The sequence below is a fragment of the Cuculus canorus genome, chromosome 9 (assembly GCF_017976375.1).
Source record: "Cuculus canorus isolate bCucCan1 chromosome 9, bCucCan1.pri, whole genome shotgun sequence".
NCBI lineage: Eukaryota > Metazoa > Chordata > Aves > Cuculiformes > Cuculidae > Cuculus > Cuculus canorus.
Genome location: NC_071409.1, coordinates 19755809 through 19778730, shown reverse-complemented (window position 1 = coordinate 19778730; position 22922 = coordinate 19755809). Strand labels below are relative to the sequence as shown.

The window sequence follows — 22922 nt, the reverse complement described above, 5'->3', positions numbered from 1 at the left end:
AGCGTGGGAAAGTGTTTATTTGCCAACTCCTGTCTCTCCTTTGGCTGTTGAAATGATGTTAAGAGGATCCTATGAAAGTGCTATGAAAGCCTTAGGGCTAAATGGTGGAGAGAAGTAGAACTACATTATTATCTTCATAGGTGAAGCAGAGCCGTACTGGCACTTGCACTTACATGCCTCTACTCTCTTTGGATGTCAAAAGTTCCTGGTTGATAGGCACTAAAGCATATATTTATTTAAGCAAATGCCTCTCACTGTAACAATATCTTGAGGCTTTACTAACGAGCTTATTCTTAAGAGATAGAAAAATAATGTCTCTTTTTTTCTCCCCACATCCCCAAGACTTGAGGGAAAAAAAAAGCTCTGTAGGGGAAAGGAACCTTCATGCTGTTTTATGTATCTGAGATACTCTTAAACACCCCTGACTGTCTGTAGCTGCTATAGAGTTCTGCAGTGGCCAGGTAGGGACCTGGATCTTTGAGTTACTCGAAGCCAAACTTTGTTGCTAGTCTCAGCATTCGTATTTGTGTCAGATTTCACTTACATCATATATAACTGTCAGCAGAGAAGCTAGTCAATAATGGCCAGACCGGGCTTTATATTTGTGCCCCACCTAGCTTAAGACCCAGTGGCTGGACTGAGTTGAATTATCGGGTTGATTTCCTTTCATCCTCTCTTGGAAGTTTCCTGCTTGTAACTGCTGATCCTCGTGCATTGGAGGTCATCGCTCAATTGGCTGGGCTAAGTCAGTCTCTAAAATAATAAATTCAAATGTAGTTTGAATTAACAAGGGAATTTCTAAGCCCTAGTATGGTGCCTTGAGCCTTCTTTAAGTGTAGCAGTCTGGCCACCAGCAAGTTTGAGAATTTTTGACAACTACAAAAAGAAGGAAGGTTGTAAATATTCTTTTTAGGAAGGCACTTGTTCCCTACGTAGATTGGAACCGAGTCCCTCTGTCTGTTGCTTGAAAGGTCTTAGACTCAGGTGTCTGTTTCCCCAGACTCCCAGTACAAAGCTTGCGTATGAACTGGGGAACTGAAAAGCGTCAGTAAAATCATGGAGAAAAGGGATTTTGGGAGACTGACCCAGCTCATTTTTCCTGCCTCTGGGACAATCTTCAGGGATATCTAGTATGTTGGTAAAGACTCTGTAGAAGGATGTTCCTTAATCTCCCAAGGTAACCTAGTTCTGGGTCAGCTCTCTTTGTGGCTGGTAGCCTTACAATACTGAGAAACACATCTTCTGTGTAGTAATGTTCTCTTTTCTTCAGCTAATTACAAGGTCATTTTTCATTTCTTTGTATTTAAAACTTCCGAAAATAATTAGCCCATTTGATAAATTAGTTTGCTTTAAAATATACATAAATTTGTCACTGAACTGGATGATAAGCACAGCATCCAAAACACTTGAAGCTACACATATATTACTGCTTTGTCAGGCCTGTAAATTCAAAATTGCCCAGATTAATTTCAAACTGATTTGATAAGCCCTTCACTGTGACAAAAGGAAAAGTGTTTGGGTATCAGGCTTTGTGCCCTTCTATGCAGATTTCAGCCTGAATGAATTTTTTATGGCTGACGGTAGAATATAAAACTCTGAAAACAGTGGTTTGTAATGGCAATTCTGACAAACCCTTTAACCATTTGGAAAATAGGCACTGCTATAATTCTGCTGCATTAGAGAAAAATTTTGAGTGCTTTCATTAGGTGCAACAGCTGTTTCTATTGCAAAAGTCAGACTCCATTGGCGATAGCATAACTGTCAGCTTTACAGAGTTCTGCATTTATAGTTGATTGTATAAACTCCTTTATGTTCTTTTTTACTTTCCAATATACATAAATTAATTCAATAGGAAAAATACAAATAACTACCTTGTAATTAGATCTGTGTGAAGATGCTTCATAGGCACCTACAATCGGCCTCATGCCATGAGCGAATGGAGAAATACTGAACTTTTCCAAGTAGTTCTAGTACAAGAGACGTGTGGTAATCCACACCACATCAATTTTATTATTATTAATCCTCCTTCTCAATAATGCATTAGAGTTATTCAACCCAGTATAATAGTCTTAATTGAAGCTGATTTAACCCCCCCTTCAATCTAATGAAAAAAACCCAAACCCAAAACTCTCCCCTCCCTCAAAGGTCCCTGTTTTCCTATCTCTTCTATCAAAAAAGATTTTCTTTTTTTCTAATAACATACTGAGTATGCTGAAATTAAATTTTCGAAAGAAGTGAAGTGGAAGAAAATAATTTGATTATACTTTTAATTTCTTTGTTCTGATACAGTATTAAAAATTATTTTTTTATCATAAAACAGTGAGTTCCACACAGAATAAGATGTCTCAACTCAAATAGTTATTTGAGATGTCAAAAATGCTGTGCTGAGAATGTTATGCTGAGAATGCAAACAAATTTTGCAGCTCCAAATTTTAAAATGGCAGAGAGCAGATTTTCATGGATTCAGTAAATTTTATTCCCAGATATTGAATTATGCACACATTCACATGGCATAATATAGGATACCAGTCAATTTTTAAAAGTTAGCTTGATTTCCACTAAGATTATACTGAAAGTAAAAGTATCCAGAGAAATATAAAGTACGAACATACATACGTATGAATACAGTGAAAGAAAATACTGTGTTTTACTGAATTTACAATGAAATATTAGCCAGTGTCTGACAAAATATGTGGGAAGCTTTCTGGTACCACTAACAAACTTTTAATGAGCCTTTAATAAATAGTTAGATACCTGTGTATTTGGTCTTTACTTTCAGCCACAATTCTTTCTCAGCTGCCCCTGAACTGCGATCATTCAGTGTTATGAAAATCAGGCTGGTTATTCAAACACCCGAGTGTGGATTTAAACCTGACTTTTGGAAAAAAATCAGGAATACGCTCTTTAATATTTAAGATTATTGTCTGAATATGGGAAGGATAAGTGCTGGAGTAAATATTCGTAAATAAATCATTTACCCTTTGCATTCATCTTCTTACCAATGTTTATTATGTATGATAGGAAATAACGTATGTAATTGTATAAATATATGTAATTCATATCATACGTAGTGCTTGTGTTGCAAAAGATTCTCATACAATCTGTAGGCAGATGTGAGAGATTTAGAGACTGTCCTGGCACAATGTAAAATCTGTATGAATATTTATCCTTTGTTTTGCCTCATGAGCATTTGAAAGAGATGAAACCAAATGCATCTATGATTTTGAGTATTTAGGTTTTGATTACTTTCTGAAAATATTCCGCACTTGGAAAACTTTATTAAGAGCCACCAGTCTGACAGCTAACAGAGGCAATACACCTTCACAGACTTTCTCTCAGAGGAAGTGCCTTCCGAAATTTTAATTCAAGTCACTTGAAAATATGGACTCTGAAAATAGCTTGACCTCCACCCCTGTGATTTGTTTCAGACATCTCTGTCTTATTTGCTTACCCTGGTTACACTCAGTGCAGATAAGTTTTGGATTTTCGGTATCTTCCCTGAGATTCATCAGTAAACCCTAAATTCCAAAGAGGGACAATTTCAAGTCTCACTGATGCAGAAGCTCAAACTCTCTGTTCTCCAGTCTCCCCCAGCAGCCAAAACCCATAGAGAGCATGCATATGTCTGGGATCCGATGGAGCCATAAGACACGGGTTAAGACCAATGCTTTGAACTATTAGCAATATTTTCCCTTCCTGGTGATGTATTGCTACCCTTTTCCTCAGAAGTGGCTGAATATCAATGGTGTTGAATGCCCAGAGCTGTGATTTGCTCTGCTTTGAGAGACTTTGTAAAATTGTAAGATACTTCTATTACATCCGAGCCTGACCTATTACTCATTACATTGAGTTAGATTCATCTGTACAGAAAGCTGACGCAAGACCCCCTGCATTTCACAAATCCTTTAAGAATTAAATTGACTGGTTGCTGTGCAGAGACTCCAGAAAAGCATTTGCATGTCTTTTACCTCTCACATCACCAAAGCCTCATTTGAGCTCCACTAAGGGACCTAATTTGTTGGGCTAAATTTTATTCCCTAAAGATTCCCCTTCCCCCCAGTTAGCACACTACCCCATAAAACAAAAAGGGGAGAGAAGTATAATTACCAGCCAAAAATATGCTATTCAGTTGCGTCGGGTTTTTTCTTTTGTATTAGATAACCACACGAGACTATTAACATGGACAAAGATCAAGCATAGTGACTAAAGCAAATATTAAATAAATAATAAATATGCTAGTGCCTGAGCACTTGCAGAACTCGAGGCATACAGTCAAGTTTCAAACGGCACATACTTTCTTTTCTACCTTTTGAGCAGATATTACTCAGGTGAACATTTACTCCCCAAGGAACAATATACTCTTCTGCCCTTTGCTGTAGGTTTTTACCTTCTGAATCTTATTCCACACACGTCCTTTATGACTTCTTCCTTCAAGGGTGTCCATGGCATCTGCCATTAGTGACTGCAGCTGTGGCACCAAGATAAAAATTATCAGTGTGGAATTCATACAGAAATAACTTCTCTAAATACACAGATTAAAACCTAATTAAAAAATCATTTGTACGCTGATGATTTTATTACTCATCTTTCACACAATGAGCACTGCCACCTCATCTTTGCTTCAGCCATTACACTGTATTATTGTGGATATAAAATACTTAACAATGGGAAAAAATCCTCTGGAAAATTTGTATTTAAGCCTAGACGATTTAATGCAGTAAATGTTTATACTTAGTAAAGGAAGACTTGGGTTGTAAAGAATAAAGGCTCCACATTTCATTCTTTAGCTGTCTGAGATATTCTGTGCAGTACATGAATGCTTTTTAGTATTTTCTCCCAAGGATAATGTATCATAATTTAAAGCAGCATGTAAAACCTCACAAGAGGACAACACTAAAGCTGAGATGCTTTTACTGTAGCTGGAAGCATCTAGCTCATTTTCCCTGCTTTTACTACCCTTTTTCTTTGGCAAACCCTGCCTTCTGCCCATCATTCAGCACAACAGAGCATAAAAACAAGACTGACAATTTCTAGTGCAAACTATTAAAGGAAACTGTAGGAAAATACTTGCTAATTGATCCTTAGTGTTAGAGGGAAGGCTAAAATTCACGTTGGGGATAGTATTGCCTCTAGTACCTTTCCAGGTTAGTCATAGCATTGCCTCACTCTGAGCCCTTCCCCAACACTTAAACGTGTTTCAGTTGCTCTTGATTCAGCAGAGAGGCAAGGGCTGGGTCCAGGGTGCCCTCCAGTGAGCAGCCATTAGCTACGTAGGAACAAACTGGGAGAAACTTGTATTTAATATTCCTGTGACATTGCTGTGCTTTATTAGGTCTATTAAAAATATTTACTCCATTAAAGTGAACCCAAGCAATAGGTTTTGGTGTCTCTTTGGTATAAGTCTCTATAGACCAGCCAGTATAAGCATAAGCGTTCATAGAAACATTGTCTCTTCTTTCTGTACCTACGTGGGCAGCAGTCTAATTTAACTACGTAAGGTGATGAAACAAACACCAGTGGTTTGGCTGTCAGTGCAAGATATAAAAGACCTGCCTTGAGGTTCAAGGAACAGATCTGTATTTCTTCAACTTTAACTTTACATTAAGTTAATTATCTATTTATGTCCCAACACTGGATAAAGGATGCAGGAATGTTCTTTTGAATCTCTAAATACATTTGCTATGGTAGGTTCCAGTCTGCTTTCTCTGTGCTTGTGTGGCCATTAAGTTTAATCTTATTGCTCTAAACAGTTGATAAATTTTTTTATCTTTTTTTAAGTCATGTATGAGTATTCATAAAAAAAACCAGAAACCTCCAATTTCTGCTTCTGACTTTAATGCAAAAAGAGTCAAGAACCTGTCAGAAATTTTTCATCACAATACTTTTGTGACAAATAATCTCCTTTTGTGAATCCAGAATACACACAGCCCAGAGCTTAATGGTATTTAAGGGCAGACTGGGCGAAGCATTGATCCTGCATCAAACCAGGCAGATGAGGAATGGGTCAGGGGAAGATTTTGCTCTCACTTTTCTTGTTGCGATTCTCTCTGAAGAACTGGTTAAACAACAGCCACAGGGGTAGCGACCAGGATGTCGGGCTGCCACCACCATAGGGCCACTCTGACAGCAAAACTTAGCTGGGGACTTCATTGATTTGGGCAAGAAGTTAAACCAAGAAAGCTTTCCAATTAAAGTTTCACTGATATCAATACATCTTGGTGAAAAGTGCCCCAGATATGCTTTGGTTTTAATTTTTATCACCCAAAGTTTTCCCCCAGCTCTGCTGGCAGACACAATGTCCATGCCACAGAGCAGACAGTTGGCAAACCACAGCGACTCTCCCAAAGCTGAGCTTATTTTGGAAAATCCCCTCCAAGAAAAATGCTGCATTTTTAAAAATATCTTGACCTCATTTGATTTTAAATTGAAATAGATTTCTGCTTTTTCAACAAGCTTTCATCTTGATTTATGATAGGCAAATATGGTGACGTTGAAATCATAAACCTTGGAAAGATTTTCTTTAGGGTTTTTCCCACTTACATTCAACTGTTCAAGCTAACAAAAATCTTTATTTTCTTAGGATCTGTGAATAAATACTGATCTAAAAAGGCCTCAGTTGAGGTTCTGTGTGCCATAGATTAGGACTTTACTTATTTAGATACAGGAAGACATTTACACAGATGAGTTTATAACTGAAGTGCCTTTGGGATCCTTGCTGTACCAGTGCAAATTACGCTATTATAAATTCAAAGTGTTTTAAACCTTATACAGCTTATACTGTATATGATAATAAACATTTGGCATCTTTAGCATTTTCTAACTTGCAGAGTTTAACTGCCTTGCTTGATCATAAAGTCTTATCTCAGTTTTACCAATATAAAGTCAGAATGACCTCAGAGAAATTACTTTAAATTTTTATTAGTACAAGTGAGATTAGAATTTGGCCAGCTTCATTTTCTTCATGGAAAAAATTAGGTATCTTTTAGAAATCTTGCTGATGAGTGAGAGGTACATGGAGTCAGAATCAGTGCTGTGAGTGTGACTCCATTGACGCGGTGGGGGTGTTTCTGTAGCACACATTGGGGGCCGCTGACTCACCAGTACAGCCCAGTCCTGTAAACCTTTCATCCTGCCTGGACCCTGGTGAAATGAGGAGGATGACAGGTAGGCTGAGCAAATGAGGATCTTTCGCTTGCTCCCTGGATGGTTTGGGACTGCAGACCCAGTGATAGAGAGCAATGTTCTGTGCTTGATGGAGTTGCAATATGGTAGGGAAACGGTCCCTACGGGCATAAAAGGAGTCCATGCCATGCGGCTGATGCCACTAGGAAAGGTAAAGTCCATTAATCAGTCCCTGCTGAAACCACTCTGCAAATTCTTACTTGCAGCCTTGTGCCTTAACTTGTTGTGCCTGAACTTTACTAAAATATTCTAGCTACAAAGCATCTGAGCTTCCATTTGCACACATAGACTACAGATACATTTTACAGCAGGATGACACAACAAAAAAATAAATGAATGCTGAGTTAATACATTTTAATGCTCTGCACAGGGTGGCTGGTAGAGGTTTTCTGCCTTTATTCTTTTAAAAATCATTTTTACCTTGGGTTCAGTAAACAAAGCATATGTGCTTTGTTTAAAGATTAACAGTAAGTCACTTAAATCTCCCAGCCCAGCCCTTCGTTCTGCCCAGTCCTCCCCCTAAGAGACTGAAGACCTTTGTCTTGGGTGGCCTAGAGCCTCCTCTAAAAATCTTTCCAGGGAGGTCAGGCTTATGATTTCTACATGACAAGATACAAGCAACAGTGTAATAGCCCGTGCCTAGCGTGTGATGTACTGAAAATATTGTACCCTGGAGAAAAACCTATCCCTGAAATATGTACCAATAACTCAAGACCCCTTAGTCAGCCTTGAAATGTGGGCCTGCTGAAGTTTAATACTAGAAGACTCGCATCAAAAGGAGAAGGTCTTTTAATAACAGTTTCTTTGCAATGTCGTTTCCCCTTATCTTGAGCCCAGACTTCAAAGTCTGGCAACCGCCTCCTGCAGTTGCAGGCCGGTGCTTGTTTTCCCTAAAGCAAGCTGCTGTGAAGCTTTAATTCTACAGAGCTTACGAGCTTTGCAGGACTGTGAACAAATGTCAAGGGACCAGCTTTGGGAAAACCAAGAGTTTTTAGTGAACCGAAGTTGGATCAACGAAATTGAACTTCATTTAAATGCAAGGACTCTGGAGGCTTTGGGTTTTGTTTTTTTTTTCTCTCCAGAATGAAATGCTTAAAAGTTGCATGTATGGTGAGGTCCCTCCCCCATTAGAAAACCCAACAGCCTCATGGAAGAGTAACCATATAGTACTTTCTGATATACTGTCATGCTATTAATGACTCCAGACTTCCAACAGCATCACTGGCCCCATTCTACAAAAGGGAAAAAAAAGCATAGCAGGTAGATGGGTTTATTCAGAGACAGGGAACAAGCCATAGGTAGAGCCAGCTCCTTTCCCCCTTCTCCGCAGCTTTAGCTAGATTCGGCCTGTTTTGCTGCAGGTGGCTTCTGATGTTAGATATCTTGAAGTAGCATGATCTGAATAATTGCAATTGTTTTTCCAGACTGATTTGGGGACGTTTGGGGGAGAAGAAGAGGTTTTAAAAATATGCCTGCAGATGAGTCATGCTGGTTCTATAAAAGTCATCCTTGCAGGTGATTAGCAACTCCTCTGACAAGGCACTGCAGTTGGATTTTAAAACTACTTTAGGTCCACACATTCAAAAAATGAATTCCAGAGCAAATTGCAGCACAGTGCTGTGCCTCAGCCCTTCCCTCCTTGGCTCCCCACCTCTGAAGGCCAAAACAAGTATTAGAAATAAATACTTACCAGTTTGGCATCCTGCTGACTGATGTCCTGCAGGTAGGGAACGGTTGCAAGCTCAGCCATCACTTGATTAATCACTTGGGACTGTTCCTTGACTCTCCTCAAAGAACCGAGGAAGCTGGCGTAATGCAACTTCTCTATCCCACGTGAACACGGACAGCGATTGTCCTATTTTTTTTGGCAAAAACGAATAGTATAGAGGAGGGTCATAGAAAACACCTATCCTTTGAGTCCTGTGCCTTGAGGCTTATCAGCATATATATTTGTACAGGTAATACTGTAAGCAATATAGGATCAAGCACCTTTGAGATAATGCTGCTAACAATCTTTATAGAGGAAAGACAAAAGACTTACGTTCCAGTCTCTCTAGTAGTGCTAGAAAAATAAATACGTAGTCATAATATATGTGGAGGGAAGACAGCAGATAACAAACATGAATGCAATTTTCTCATTTGGAAATGGCTTTTCCATAATCCCCTCTGTTAAATATTATCTGACTTTTATGGATTGCTTTTAAAGTTTCAGTGAAGAGGCTGAGGAAATTGTGCAGTGTGTCAGCTTATAGTTTGTTTGCAGACTAGGCAAATCCATAGTTTTCAAATATATAACCTTGAGGGACTAAAACCTGCAGAGGTAGTCTCTGATCCTCCAGGCAGCTAGGCACATGGTAAATTTTAATCATGTGAATACAGAAACTCAGCCAAGTGCTTGCACAAAATCTCAGCACCTGCTGAAGTGTTAGATGGATGGCAGCCTTACCACCATATTTTCAAAAGTATTCTGATGCCAAAAATGCAAATAAGCACCCTACTGAGATTTTCAAAAGCAATTTGGCCTAGATTCCCAACGAGATGTAGCTGAACGCTCAACCCTTCAGAATGGAATTTCCATTCATCTAATCAGGGTTTTGAATGCATTTAAGTGCCTGAAATTCCAAGAATTGGCATCAATTTTCAAAACCACTTCCAGTATTTTTAGCAGACCTTTGTTCTGGCAGTTACATATGGTGGCACGCTGATGCTGCTATTTACGTAGACTTCCAGGTAGGTGATTCTAGGCCCAATTGTATATTGAACAGCATGAAAGGAAAGTTTTGAATGAGAGTTATTCTTCAATAAATGTTGTCCCATTTTTAAAATGAACCTCTCTTGGCAAAGAAAATGGTTTGATCTTGATTCTGGTTTGAATTTGCACTAGGCAAGCATCAAATGTTATCAATATGACTATCAACATAGTTATCCTTTCATGTCTATGAATTTAATAACAATGCTGTTCTTGCTTTCTATACATCTGACAAAAATAATGGGAAAAATAGCTTAGCTTGCTTTTAACTCTAGAAAAATGCAAATAATCCCAGTATAGTTAATTTTACCCCTTTTAATATAAGACCTAATATAATCGTAATAGTAAGAAATAAAGGACCATACAATGACAGGAAAGCATCTATAATCTGGGAGCTCCAGATATGAAAGCAACTGAAAGAGAAAAAGCTGAGCCAATGAACTTGTGTTTCCATTAGCTGAAGGAGACAGTCAGGCACTGTATAGAGAAAAGGAGCTCTGGTCAGCAGTTCTCTGGAGTATTGCAGATAGCTCCAATCAGCTGTGTTTGGAGAGGTTAATTTAAACCCAAGCATCATGGAGTAGAGACATCAGCATGCTAGGAGATACCTCTTTTGAGAGAAGTGTGATTTGATTAGTCTATTAATGAAAATGCCAAGAGCTATTCTTCTCAATAAACATAACGCAGGGCTAAATTCCAAAGAGAGCAAACAATTGAAAAGGGAAGGAGAGATAAAAGACAATGATAACAAAAGGACCATTGTGTATGAATAGGTATAAATAGGACTGGGGTGGCAATTAAGCTTCTTATAATTCAGGTTGAAGGTCTGCAATGTTTCACCATGAGTAGAAAAGGCAGAAGCCTAACTAGGTCTAAGACAGATTTTACTCAATATATGAATAGCATATTAGGGGAAACAATAGTCTATAGTAGCAGGTGATTTGAATTGAGGAGCCAGGAGAGCTCTCTCAGGCCTATCTTCTCATGAATTTCTGTTCAGCCACCTCTGAGAAGGGACACCAAGACCACTTCTTATAAACTATTTTTGTCACATGAAGAGTCCTTTTCTGGGGATATAACCTAGTATTATTAGAAGACGTGAGTAAGAAAAAAAAGACTTCTGTGATCTCTGATATGTGCAATTGTAAATCTGACACAGTCCGGTGAGCACGACACTAAAGCAAAGAACAGAATGAAACCTCATCTCAACTTGATCATCAGTGTTTGAAAGCCAGATAGCTGTGTCCCCAGGTAGAGCTGTGTGCATTAAAATAAGAGGTTGCAATCAGTTAATGAGAGTGAAAGAGAGCTCTTATCAACATGAAATAGTCTTACAACATTTTAGATGCAGCAAAAAGTTTTTCCCTGCTATTCTTGAAATCCGCCCAAAACCTTTTTGTGTAAGTACTAAGAAATGAGTATATTGAGTCATCAGCAAAGAAAGCAGGTAAAAATCTTCTCTCATCATGCTGTGTCTGTCGGGGGCTTCCGCAACGATTAAGAAAGTAAAGGCAAAAAGAAAACAATTTTTTCTCTACTTGACTCTCCAGAAAAATATGAAAGCATGCCACGTAGCTGTGGAAAACAAATTGGGCATCTTGTGCCAACATACACTCTGTGGACATAGCAATGCTATTTAAGTTTATAGTAGGTTGGAAGTAAATAAATAAATAACTGACAGCAGGGCTTTTTTGAAGGGATTAGAGGAGGTTGAACATTGTCAGAGGTGGCATTTCAGTGACAATGAAAAATGCAGAAAGAGAAAGTAAATAACTGCTGCTGGCAGGAGAAAAAAATTCCGCGGGGAGCTGAACCACATGATGAGAATTACATGAACTATAGCAGAATTCAAGGGACTACTAAGCTGCAGTAAAAAACATAATAAAAAGTGGCTGAGCAATCAGATAAAGATGAAACCAGCTCAGGTAGGCACAGTGAAGGTTAAGTAAAGAGCAAACTTCAATGGAGACTTCAGTGGGAAAGAGCCGGGTCCTTTAACAGAGAGGAGAGATACAATTTTGAGGAATCGGCTAGCAAAGAAACAAAACAATGCAGTGTATGAAGTCACAGTTGCATCCTAGATAGAAATGCAGTTAAAAAATGATTAAATTATGATGTTGTTACTTTCTGGATGGGTCTCACTGCTATTGTCTGGTATTACAAGGAGAATTTAAACAAAAAAGTAAAAATGAGCAATTGATGGACTTTCTCTTGAGGACTTTATTCATAATGGGCAGTCTTGTCTGAGGTGGGAGTTCTCCCAGGAGAGAGCTTTCCTCAGAAAACTTTTTGCTATATGAATTCACTTTAATTTTTTTTTAAAAGGGTGTTTATCCCCTGACGTGTCTCTGAAGGCTTTCCTTCCAGGAGAGAAATAAAGTCCTGATGCCCAAGGATTAACCCTGTCACATCCCAATTCCTCTGACTTTGGGATGAAAAAGCACTCAAAGAAATCAAATCAGCCTGACCTAGATAGAACTTACCTGCTATTGGTAAATACCCAGCGCTAACAACCAGAGCAAAGATAGGACAGGCTTTCACTGCAAAAAGGAGCTAGAGAGCATGTGAGAAGAGTGAATCGTGTGTTCTTTCGTGTATTGAGAATTTTGGGATGATATCACAACTTTTTGCTTTTCTCTATACTCAAGAAAGGAGTCATCCCTTATGCCACTGCTATTTATAAATACAGTTTAATTGCTGAGAGCTAAAGAACAAGGAAAGCAAAGTGACTGGTCAGTCTGGATTCAAGAGTGCCATATCCTGTATGTGTGGCATGTTCAACCATTGGCTTTAAGGCCATCACTTTGCAAAAGTTTGGAATGGTCCCCAGTAGATCTTCTATTCTATTGCAGTCTTTACCACTATTTTTCAGCTCAAAATCTGAATGAAGTTATGCCTTACAAGCTGCTTTGTAGCGTATTGCAATAGCAAGCGGAAAAAATCCATCGTAACTTTTCTTTAATGCCCTCGGTATGCTCCAGAAAATGTGCATGCTGAAATCCGCATGCAGTAAACACTTTCCCTCTACTTAAAAAATAGACAACAAAACAGGGAGGTCTGTAAATGTACACATCATGCTGTGAATCATATGGTAGGTTTTGTTCACCTTTTAATATGAGCAGTCTAATAAGCCCCTCTGGCCACTGTTTCTCCTGTTATATAGCATCGTGTGCAGTCATCATGGGACTACAGCAGGAGAAAGTTAAATGTGGTGTGTACAAATTACCCCAATGAAATCACTTAGTAGAATAACCACTTGTCAGTGCTGGTAATCTTGACTGGAGTAGCTGAAAGTCTGACTGATATATATATATATATTTGAAGGCAAACGAAATAACCTTTGTGTCATAGTAAATATCTCTGGGTAGATGAGGTCTATGGCATTTCCCCACCAGCAGCAGATGAGGCTGTGTGGGGACCAGACTGCAACATTCTTTCTCAAATGCTTCTTACTTTACAGTACATGAATGTCCCCCTTGATTTAAATGGGATCAGATGTTCCTTTTGCAGAAGGGAGGACAATAGAAAATGCTCTGTTTTTTTAACCTTTAACTTCATGCCTTACTGACAGTGGTGTGTATATAAATATATCATTAATTTTAGGTTGTGTAGTTGCAAAACCAAAGAGGCAGATTTGACTTATGATAAATGTTATCATGGCTTAATAAGCTCTACTTTAGCACCGAGATGTTTTTGTCAAAAGAATTCTGATTAGGACAAGCCTTTTGGAGGGTATGTTTGCATCTGCAAATGAAGAAACGGGCAGAAGGGAACACTTGTTCTCTTAAAAAACAAAGACATTCTGTTGCCTTCTTAAACTAAGTTGTAAAGCTAGGGTCTGTATCTGAAGTTTTTCTTGCAGAGGTTTTTAATTTAGTTTGTGTGTGACCGAACTACAAAAAAATCATGTTTCTAGCTTGAAGAACATTTTGGAATACTTTCAAGAAATCAAAAGAAGTCAAATCTCTGCCAGGCCCATAAAGAGATTTTAATCACTAGTAGCAGAGCCGTTCTGACTCTGCCTATCTGTATTATCACGCATAATTGGCTCTGTCATTTGCTTTTTGGGTCAGAGGTTCTGTCTTGCTTGGATCATTCAACGCTATGGAAACTGAAGGGAAAGTGAACATGTTTGCATCCAATAATTGATATGGAATTGGAAGCTGTTTGTTCTAACAGTGATAATTTCTTCTCTATTAGGGCTTTCCTGCTCTCTGCTATAGCTCCCATACTGACTCTCTGGTGGCTGGTTATAAACCTATAGGACATTGATCCAGGCCTGTTATCCCATTCTTGCTGCTTCTGGAAGTGGCGCTAGGGTAGACCTGAACCACATGGAGGCTATGCTGACCTCCTTGGAAAAAAAGGGGCATGCTGCTGATTTCTGCTGCCCTAGGACTTCACTAGGGCCGCTTCACTAGGACTGTTTCGGCAAGAATATTTAATTGTATGAGGTGAGGTCTAGAGCTCATAAAAATTATTACTGTGTAGGAGCAGTCTAAATCCTACAGCTAGTGGGGACTGGCTTGAACATTTATAACACACCACTCTGCTCTCATCTCTTACCTGAGTTTGTTCTCTTTTCCCTATAGTCTGGGTACCAGATACCATGTACCTCTCCTTGAACCATCTGGCCCTGATCCTCCAAATCAGTTTGTGGAATAAGGTAGTTATGGGGAATCCAAAAGATACCCAGTTTCAAAGTTGGTTCTCTTCCTAATACTTCTTACAGACTGAATATCCACAATAGTGGAATTTCTCCTCCAAAAGCTCTATGTTATACCCAGAGAGAGAATTGCAGGTTGAAAAAAATAATAAAAAAATATAAATAGAATTTTACTGGGGCTTTCAGAAAGACCAGGATTTTATTCTGTATCCAATGCCCACTCCACTGGCTCTGTGTAAAGTGCAATGAATATAGCATTAAAATAGATACTTCACTTTGCTAAACATGCCACTTCTATTAGCCTGCACATCAATAACTTGGGCTTTCAGTCATCCAAAGCAAATAGCACATGGCTTCAGGAAAGAAATGGAAAGAAACAGCTGTGTGTTTCCTTGGGATTGTCTGCCCTCAGCCTGCTCCTCCTGCCTTACACTGATGCAGATGCTTTATAAGCACCCATTTAGGCGAAGCACTAAGCACCTTTACCTCCCACTAAGCATGTGAGTTCAAGCACATACTGTTCTTTCAGCAGCTGCTCTTTCAGAGTAAAGGAGATATAGCTTCCCCAAATATCGAACTAATGTTTCTTCCTTGCTAGGGGTTGCTAAGTAGCAGTTTTTGTCAACCTCCTATCTGGTATCAAAACCTAAGAATATAAATCCTGTGATTTGCTAAGACACCTCTGACGAGGAAATAGCTCTGATTTCTTCAATATACAGAAAACTAAAATCCTGTTATTGCTAGGGAAAAAGAGTTAACATTAGCATTTACAATCTGGGAAGGAGAAGCTTCTTCCACTTATTTTCAGGAGAATAATTTAAGAATTGCATTAAAACAGTCTAGTCTACATGCAAATTTGATTTTTGACCTTTTGTGCTAATCAAAAGCTATGGTGCTAAAAAGCTGTGTACATTATTGCAGAAAGTATGGAGTAGAATTAACTAATATACCTTCAGTGTGGTTGTAACAGATTTGAAGGTTGTTTCACATACTTCACTATATAGGGATTGGGATCTAAATCACTACAAACACTTCAAGTAGCAATTATTAACTCTTGATGGAGATCCTGGTGACGTGTAGTATGCTACGAGTATTAAATACAGTGAGTAGTTTTGGTGGTTATTTGGAGTAGGGATACAATATAATAGGCCACAAAGATTTGAGAAAATTGCTTGCAAGGTGATTTTAAATAATCTGGGTACACTGCTAAATAATTAGGGCCACTTTTTAAAAGTATCTAAAACCCAACTGAACTCCGTTCCTATCACAATTCACTGAGCATTTCTGGACACAGGAGGAGCATCTGTAGAATGAATTACCCACCAAAAAGCACACATCATTCACACACACAGAGGCTTCTGCCACTGCACGCACTCCACACTAGAAAGTCAATTTTATACTCACAGTTAATTTGGTGCTTCTTATAAAATCTATTACTGGCATGATCCTTTGCCCAGTGTTAATCCAATACGCATTTCTTTCTTCTTCTGTGACAGGACAGAAAGGTGCTTTCCGGTCTACAAAATGAAATCACAGACCCATATACTATGTTTATTCGTATTAATTTTCCGTAGAAGATCTAATAAGATGACAGTTAAACTGGAGGAGGAGAGAGGAGGATGGGGAGGGTTGTCTGAACAGTCAGGGCTGCAGGCATAGGGAAACGGGTCCCAGGAAACCCCACAACCCTCCTTCATTTATGCCACCCCTGATCTATGGCAGCTATTAAGCAAGTTGGCACACCTGAAAAGATTGGCAGTTTTCTACATGACCACCTTTCCAAGATTTTTCCGATATATTTGCTTCTGAAACCCAGAGTCAGTAAATAGTGCTGGGGAGGCAGGAATGGCCACTCAGCTGTCTGTGGCAAGATGTGAAGTCCATAGGGATCTGGAATATGGAAATGAAAATAATTTCCACTGTCACATTTCTTTTCAGTTGCAAGAAAAGTTACTTCTTTTGAGTAAAACAATGGAAAGTCTGAGGACTGAAACATAATCCAGAAAGCTTGTCAAGACAAAGTTGACCAAAGCAACCCACGCAGTTGTAACTGGATTTTGAAATTCCAGACTTTGCAAACTTTTGCAACAATTAAATTAAATTTTGCTGATGCATAAGATAAAACATATTCTTCCTATTTATCTGCTTTTCAATGCTAATCATCCAAAGCATTAATACCTCAACACTTCTGTAACTTCACATCCTGATATTTTAACTGCAAAAGAAACTGTTTTGTTGTTCCCTGAATTTATGAGGCTTGATTTCCTACAGATTTGTGCTTCTACCATCAACACCACCATAATCCCAGGTTTCCCACATGCCCTTTCTGATCCACTCAGCTGTCATGAGCAGTCTGTGCTGTGACTCGTCCAGAGTTTGTGACTGCTGCTGCCAAAAATCTGTGTATTCACTGGGTCGGTCTGCCCTGACCTCAGTGAGGACAGATGCTCAGAGCAATTGTGTAAATCACCTTCGCTTAGGGAAACAGACCAGTCCTTTCGTCCCTCCCCTTATCCTGCAAAAAATAAACTTAGATTGAATGTCAGTGTCACTTTTCAGAAAGGAGTGCTATGTTTTCTGTGAGCTCTGCTTTTAAGACACCGGGATGTACGACCACAGTGACAAATGGAGAACCCCACTCAGAGCTCTACGGGCTTACTCCTGTATTAATCCAATCTAGTGGACCTGATATTTCCCTTGCAGCAAGTTCTGCTTCTGATGGAGTCTCAGTTCTGCAACAAACTACATTGTGCACTTGGATTTAAATGTGTATCCGCTCCTTTTCCTTTGTAATAAGGAAAACTTTGATATCAATTTAGCCCTTACATTCTTGCAGAACTTGGACTAAAATTGGACAGATGATGGTTACAGAAGGTTATTTAAAATAACATCTTTATGAGACGTCTGGTATTTTACACCTACAGTTAAAATGGGGCTTAGCTCACATTTTTAATTTCACCTATGTGAGATAAGGGACCTGCAGGTTGAATATTCAGTGTACCACACTGACAATAGCTAAACTTGTTGCTTGTTCTGGGTTTTCTGGTGGGCAGTGTGATTTTGGGTCAGATTTGAATATGTAAGTCGAGAAACCCCTACTGCTTTAGCTGGCTTTAGTTAACACTGTTATGAGTTATCTCAGCATTGAGTCTAGGGAAAGGAGCTGTGTTCACTCTGAGAAGGTTTCCAAGACAGAAAGGAGAGAGGTTGGGAGAGATCTTGCCTGTGTGAGACCTCTTGCACCACCACACTCAGAAAACCCTGATACACATATCAGTTTTTGTTGGCTATCTATTCTATCTAATTCAGAGAAAATTGAGTTACCCCTTACAACTTACACTTGGAGAATTGTGATATTGGAGCAATTCTTTTAATCAATAGAATTTTGTAAAGGAACATATTTCATAGCATCTTAGAATTGCTAGGTTGGAAAAGGCCTTTTAGATCATTGAGTCCAACCGTATCTGTCCACTACTAAACCATACTCCTAAACACTACATCTACCTATCTTTTAAATACCTCCAGTGATGGTGCCCACTTCCCTGGGCAGCCTGTTCCAGTGCCCGATAACCCTTTTGGTGAAGAAATTTTTCCTAATGTCTAATCTGAACCTCCCCTGGTGCAACTATTCCCTCTCATCCTATTGTTTATCACTTGGGAGAAGAGACCAACACCCACCTCAATACAACCTCCTTCCAGGTTGTTGTAGACAGTGATAAGGTCTCCCCTCAGCCTCTTTCTCTCTAGGCTGAACAACTGCTCTTCATAAGACTTGTTGTCCAGCCCCTTCACCACCTTTGTTGCTCTTCTCTGGACATACGCCAGGACCTCAATGTCTTGTAGTGAGGGATCCAAAACTGAACACAGTATTGGAGGTGTGGCCTCACCAATCCTGAGTACAGGGGCACAATCCCTTCCTTGGTCCTGCCGGCCGTGCTGTTTCTGATATAGGCCAAGATGCCATTGGCCTTCTTGGCCACCTGGGCCATTGCTGGCTCATGTTCAGCCACAGTCAAATAACACCCCAGCTCCCTCTCTGCCAGGCAGCCTTCCAGCCACTCTTCCCCAAGCCTGAAGCACTGCACGGGGTTGTCGAGTCCCAAGTGCAGGGCCCAGCATTTCGCCTTGTTGAACACCATCTTATTGGTCTCAGCCCATCGATCCAGCCTGTTCAGATCCCTCTGCAGAGCCTCCCTACCCTCCAACAGATCGACACTTCCTCCCAGTTTAGTGTCTTCTGTGGTTTTACTAAGGGTTCATTCAATCCCTTCATCCAGGTCATTGATAAAGATATTGAACTGGACCCAGCACCAAGCCCTGGAGGACCCCACTTGTGACCGGACTCCAGCTGGATTTAACTGCCTTTATCACCACTCTTTGGGCTTGGCCACCCAGCCAGTTTTTCACCCAGCAGACGGTGCGCCTGTCCAGGCCAATGGCAGCCTGTTTCTCAAGCAGAATACTGTGAGAAATCGTGTCAAAGACTTTCCTTAAGTCCAGGTACACTACATTCACAGCCTTTCCCTTACCCATTAAGTGGGTGACCTTGTGATAGAAGGAGATCAGGTTAGTTTGGCAGGACCTGCCTTTCATGAACCTATGCTGACTGAGCCTGAGCACTTGGTTGTCTTGTGTGTGCTGTGCGATAGCACTCACCATGTCCTGCTCCATGAACTTTCCTGACACCAAAGTTAGACTAACAGGCTTTCAGTTCCCTGGATTCTCAATTCAAGGGCAGAACTGGTTCTATCCAATCTATTTTATAATTGAATAAAGTACTGTAAGGACTGGGATCTTTTATTCTTTTTTTTTTTTTTTTTTTTTTTTCTTCCTTTTCATTATTGGGAGGAGTAAGAAAATGACTGGAGACACTTTCAGAGTCAGTCAGTGATTTATGAACACAAACTGAGATTCCATACAATACTTGCACTCTTTTGTTGCTCATGTGCTCCTGTAAGTCTCACCCTTGGTGAAAATTGAGGGAGTTAAGTGAAATATGGATTTATATTTTTAAAAATCAGATTTGGGGATTTTGATTTTGTGTTCCTTTTAATGCCAATACTTTCATCCCTGGGAGTTCTCCACAAAGTCACATTAGCAAGTAAATAGTAGACAGGGATTTTACAACCTCCTTGATAGAGAAGTCCTCATTTTCTTTCTTTGAACATCCCCAAAGCTGCTTTCAGAAACCCAATACATGGGTGGTCTGCAACTTGCAAAACATGATCTAATTTTAATACCATTTTCCTAAATCCAAACAAAATGAACAAACCAAATTTACTTGTGTTAAATATTTGCACAGTTTTGTGGTAAACACTTGGTTTCCAAATTCCTCTGTGTTTTTTTCGAACAGATATTCTTTTCCTCCCCAAAGACACAATGTGTATTCTTTTGGAAGCCTTATTTGTCTGCAGAATGCTGGAGATCAGTGGAGCTGCAAGGAATGAGCTGTCAGCTCTGTCCTGGGTGTCACTCTTGCAGTGAGTGGGTAGCAACTCAGCTTTTTGGGCCACCCTGCTGGAAGCAGCTGTGAGGTGTGCACTACATATGTAGTTCGTGTGATGAAGATGGAGGCTTTCCAGAATTTGACCTGGGAAATGTACTTTTCCCTTTATGTTTCTCAATCACCAACTCAAAGCCAAGAGTTACCAGGGTCAACTATGTCCCAAGTCACCAAGTTAATGATAGTATGAAATGTCTTTTACCCCCCTGCCTCTTTTTTGCCAAAATGTCATGCCTTTTCCTCTTGAAATAAGTCTGAGGTTACCACAATTGAACCATCTGTGTACTCCAAGAGATTCTACTTGAGTGCACTCTGCCACGAGACAAGAACGGACTCTGCAAAGCACCTGTTCACTCTGGATCCTACTTGTCTTCAACAGGCTAAAGGAAACCAGACTACCTATTCCCATCCCTGCAGCTAAGATATTTTCAAAGGTGGCAGTGTGTTCACTTATGCTCGTAGAAGGGAAGATATTTTTGGAAAGCAAAGGCCTTGCTGCAGGAATGACCATCAGTGACTGACGGAAATCCACTGAGATAGGAATGAACCTGGGTCTCTCTGTCACCACAATACACAGTAAATCTAGTTTTGAACAAAAGATTAGTTGTAATAATGAAATTCAATAACTGAAACATGAAGCTTCACAGGTAAAAATCATCTTTATGGGGGTTTGTAAAGCCTGTGCTTTGCCCAAGTACTGACTTGATTACCTAAATAATCTACAATCAAAGAGCAAATCTCAGAATTAATTTCCCCCCCACAGAAGTGTAGAAATGTGAAGGCTCATGCTCCTGACTCTTTCAAACAGTTTTGCCAGCCACACACATAAACAATATACAGTCTTTAAGAGCGTGTCAAATCTGCTGTTACCTGTATATATGTGCTCTACATACTCAGGGTGCTTTTTGGCAAATATGTCCTTTATCTTGTTTATTTTGTCAGCGTTGACTTCTGTCACAAATGGTGTGTACATAACTGAAAATGATACTTCTCTAGTGATGGCTTCTTCAAACATAGCCTAAAAAAGGCAAAGAATCAATACATTTCATGTTGGTTAATGGCTAGATAAAAAAAAATAATAATTGCTTTCACAGATGATATTTCCCCTTTAATAATTGCACAGTCATGCAAAGATAACATATTTTGGTCTTGAATATTAATTAGAGGGGAATTTAAATTAGTTGCAGAAAACACTGCCTATCTATACTCAGAAAATCAATTTAATGGAGAAAGAACATTTGTAAACAGTTTTCAGTGCAGCAAGTCTATGTCTTCAATGAGGAGAAAAGTATTAGATAAATTATCTTTTAGATGAAAAGAAAAAGCAATTCCATGCTCTCTGAAGGTCACATCTTTCATCTGAGGGTTTTATTCAGTCCTTGGGAGCTGGTTAAACAATGCTAACCATTCATATTACCCCTTGGGTTGGCATGAATCAGAAACTGTGCCTATACGGAATATTAGTCTTAAAATATTGCATTTAAACACCATTTTCATTAAAAGTAAAATTCACTCCTGTGCAGAGGGCAACACAAAGCTTATGAACCTTGTCATCCTTAAAAATTACTCAAATGATGCATTGTGTTGGTCTTAGATGGAATGGTGGATTTCACACTCGGTGGACCCCAACGATCTGGTGCAGGAACTGCCAGGAGGGAACTGCCAGGAGGAAACAGCCTTGTTTGGTAGACTTATCGGTCAGTGCAAGGGGGGTTGAGCTGCAGCTCCTGGGTTTGGGTAAGATTCCACATTCAGCACTGCTTTGTCTGCATCTGTTGCTAACAAATATTTTGTCTTCTTGACATGGACAGTTCTTTCTGGAAACTTGAGAAACTAAAAGACTTTATTGATGCGTCTTGGCAAAATGTGAGCATGTTTAATAGTGACAATACTAAAACAAAGTTAATAGAGATGGTCAGAAAAGCACGAGAGGAAAAGATATATGTATTATTTAACAGGCTGTATGAAAATCCCAGATCACTTTCCACACTGAAATGATTCACAGAAGGCATCGTTATGGGACTAGTTTGGTGTTTTATTGACAAGTCCTTGCTTTTGTTCCTCAGTCTATCCTCCACCTATGTAAAATTGTCCAAGACATAGTTTGCCTCCATGAGTCATTAGTTAACTGATGACTACTCCCACCAACCTACAATGCAAGGCTGAGAACGGCAATTAGTTAGGTATCTTTGTCTTTGTCTTTAATGACTGTAGACAACAGGTCCTCTGACATGGTCTTATGCCAGTTTATTTCCATCCTGTTTATTGGTATGAGGTGTGCAGAAATACCATAGAAATGCTACAATTGTTCTGAGCAGATATTGGGATAGGCTGCCCTACATGCACCCTGAGCGCTCTTACACTGAACGCTCTGCCTGGATGTTGAGGGTAACACAGGGATTTGTTTGTATTTTAGATTACTCTATTTAGTCAGCCTATTGTCCTGCATTTCCTGGAATGGAAGCAGTCTGGAGTGGGCAGTATTTAGCCTTGCAAAATTAACAAGCTTCAAATGTGTCTAATAGTATCATGACCACCCGGGACAGTAATTATGCTCATACTCAGTGAGGAGGAGTTCCAGCTTTCCATGGGCACAGCCATGTTACCCATGGTTAATACCACAGATCTGGAGGTATCAGACCAGAAAATAGCAAGTGTGTCCTCCTGCCAAGAGCTCAGGGGCCTATGAATCAATCTGCACCTGTTCCTCCCTGTGGGAATACTTACCAGTCTGCACTGATTTATAGGAAAACTATTCTAGGATTTCATATTTTTATGGACTTTAATTAGCCTGTCATTCAGAGCCCTTAGAGGATCAGTAG

At 39.6% G+C, this 22922-nt stretch overlaps 1 protein-coding gene across 1 annotated transcript in view; it reads right to left on the bottom strand.

Annotated features, from left to right (window-relative positions):
- SPATA16 (spermatogenesis associated 16) overlaps positions 1-22922 on the bottom strand; it is a 102932-nt gene that overhangs the window by 8262 nt on the left and 71748 nt on the right. The window contains 5 exon segments of the mRNA XM_054074538.1: positions 4388-4468; positions 8873-9037; positions 16002-16114; positions 16341-16487; positions 20971-21118. Coding sequence (XP_053930513.1) covers positions 4388-4468; positions 8873-9037; positions 16002-16114; positions 16341-16487; positions 20971-21118 — 654 coding nt within the window.